At 71.5% G+C, this 2,053-nt stretch overlaps 1 protein-coding gene across 2 annotated transcripts in view; it reads left to right on the forward strand.

Annotated features, from left to right (window-relative positions):
- LOC121275077 (histone deacetylase 4-like) overlaps positions 1 to 1,458 on the forward strand; it is a 252,384-nt gene extending 250,926 nt beyond the window's left edge. For both annotated transcript variants that reach the window (XM_041182481.1, XM_041182482.1), the window contains one exon: positions 1,305 to 1,458. In XM_041182481.1, coding sequence (XP_041038415.1) covers positions 1,305 to 1,344 — 40 coding nt within the window. In that variant the 3' untranslated portion in view covers positions 1,345 to 1,458. The remainder of the gene's footprint in view (positions 1 to 1,304) is intronic.
- The last annotated feature ends 595 nt before the right edge of the window (positions 1,459 to 2,053 follow it).

A 2,053-nucleotide genomic window follows, 5' to 3' on the forward strand; every position in this document is an offset into this window, starting at 1 on the left:
GTGGGGGTGGGGGGTGGGGGTGGGGGTGGGGGTGGGGGTGGGGGTGAGGGTGGGGGGGAATGGGGGTGGGGGTGGGGGTGGGGGTGGGGGTGGGAGTGGGGGTGGGGGTGGGGGTGGGGGTGAGGGTGGGGGGGAATGGGTGTGGGGGTGGGGGTGGGGGTGGGGGTGGGGGTGGGGGTGAGGGTGGGGGGGAATGGGTGTGGGGGTGGGGGTGGGGGTGGGGGTGGGGGTGGGGGGGAATGGGTGTGGGGGTGGGGGTGGGGGTGGGGGTGGGGGTGGGGGTGGGGGTGGGGGTGAGGGTGGGGGGGAATGGGTGTGGGGGTGGGGGTGGGGGTGGGAGTGGGGGTGAGGGTGAGGGTGGGGTGGGGGGATGGGGAGTGGGGGTGGGGGTGGGGGTGGGGGTGGGGGTGGGGGTGGGGTGGGAGTGGGGGTGGGGGTGGGGGTGGGGGTGGGGGGGAATGGGAGTGGGGGTGAGGGTGGGGGTGGGGGTGGGGGTGGGGGGGAATGGGAGTGGGGGTGGGGGTGGGGGTGGGGGTGAGGGTGGGTGGGAATGGGAGTGGGAGTGGGGGTGGGGGTGGGGGTGGGGGTGGGGGTGGGAGTGGGGGTGGGGGTGGGGGTGGGGGTGAGGGTGGGTGGGAATGGGAGTGGGAGTGGGGGTGGGGGTGGGGGTGGGGGTGGGGGTGGGGGTGGGAGTGGGGGTGGGAGTGGGGGTGGGGGTGGGGGTGGGAGTGGGGGTGGGGGGAGTGGGGGTGGGGGTGGGGGTGGGGGTGGGGGTGGGAGTGGGGGTGGGGGTGGGGGTGGGGGTGGGGGTGGGGGTGGGGGGTTGGGGGTGGGGGGGGGTGGGGGTGGGGGTGGGGGTGGGGGTGTGGGTGGGGGTGGGAGTGGGAGTGGGAGTGGGAGTGGGAGTGGGAGTGGGGGTGGGGGTGGGGGTGGGGGTGGGGAATGGGTGTGGGGGTGGGGGTGGGGGTGGGGGTGGGGGTGGGGGTGGGGGTGGGGGTGGGGGTGAGGGTGGGGGTGAATGGGTGTGGGGGTGGGGGTGGGGGTGGGGGTGGGGGTGGGGGTGGGGGTGGGGGTGAGGGTGGGGGGGAATGGGAGTGGGGGTGGGGGTGGGGGTGGGGATGAGGGTGGGGGTGAATGGGAGTGGGGGTGGGGGTGGGGGTGGGGGTGGGGGTGAGGGTGGGGGTGAATGGGAGTGGGGGTGGGGGTGGGGATGAGGGTCGGGGGGGGGGGGTGAGATTCAGGCTCTGACTGACCCCCTCTCCCCCTGTTTGTTCCTCACCACCCCCCCCCCACCCCGCCCACAGCCCCATCGAGGAGCCAATGGAGGATGACGCGTCTGCCTAGACCCCCGACGACACTCCCCTCGCCGGGGTCCCGGAAGGGGACTGCAGGACCCCGGGCCGAGCTTTCCAGAACATTCCGTGACGGCCAGGAGAGGGGAGGGGGAGGGGGAGGGGGAGGGGGAGGGGGAGGGGGAGGGGGATGTCCCAAACAACCACCACAACCCCCCACCCTCCCCTTCCCCATCCCCCCTCCCACTTCGCCCCGGAGACGATGGCCAGCTCCCTGTTTCCCTCCCCCCCCACCCCACCTACCCCCCACCGGACCCTCCCCCCCACCCCCCACCCCCAGCGAAAACTCGGAGATGACCAGCCACGATTGTTAAGCCACACGCACTGAGCCGGCGCTTGGCTCGGACGGGTGGCAGTGTCACGGTGATGACAGAGAGAGCTACCCCGAAGGAGCGTCCTCCGTTTCGGACGTGTGGCGCCCGGCGGGAGGGCCAGAGAGACACCGGCCAGTCCAGGGCTTGTCCGCTCTTGACCATCTCTCCTCCACCTTGACACGTGACCAATTTGCAAAGTTATTTCTCCTCTATTTCTGGTGCCTTTTTTAATAAAAAGTATATCTACACTCGCGCGCACACACTCGCACACACTCGCACACGTAAACACACACACACATACAGTCTCTCTCACACACACACACACACTCGCACACGTAAACACACACACACATACAGTCTCTGTCACACACACACACACACTCGCAC

Source organism: Carcharodon carcharias, assembly GCF_017639515.1.
Source record: "Carcharodon carcharias isolate sCarCar2 chromosome X unlocalized genomic scaffold, sCarCar2.pri SUPER_X_unloc_11, whole genome shotgun sequence".
Lineage (NCBI taxonomy): Eukaryota > Metazoa > Chordata > Chondrichthyes > Lamniformes > Lamnidae > Carcharodon > Carcharodon carcharias.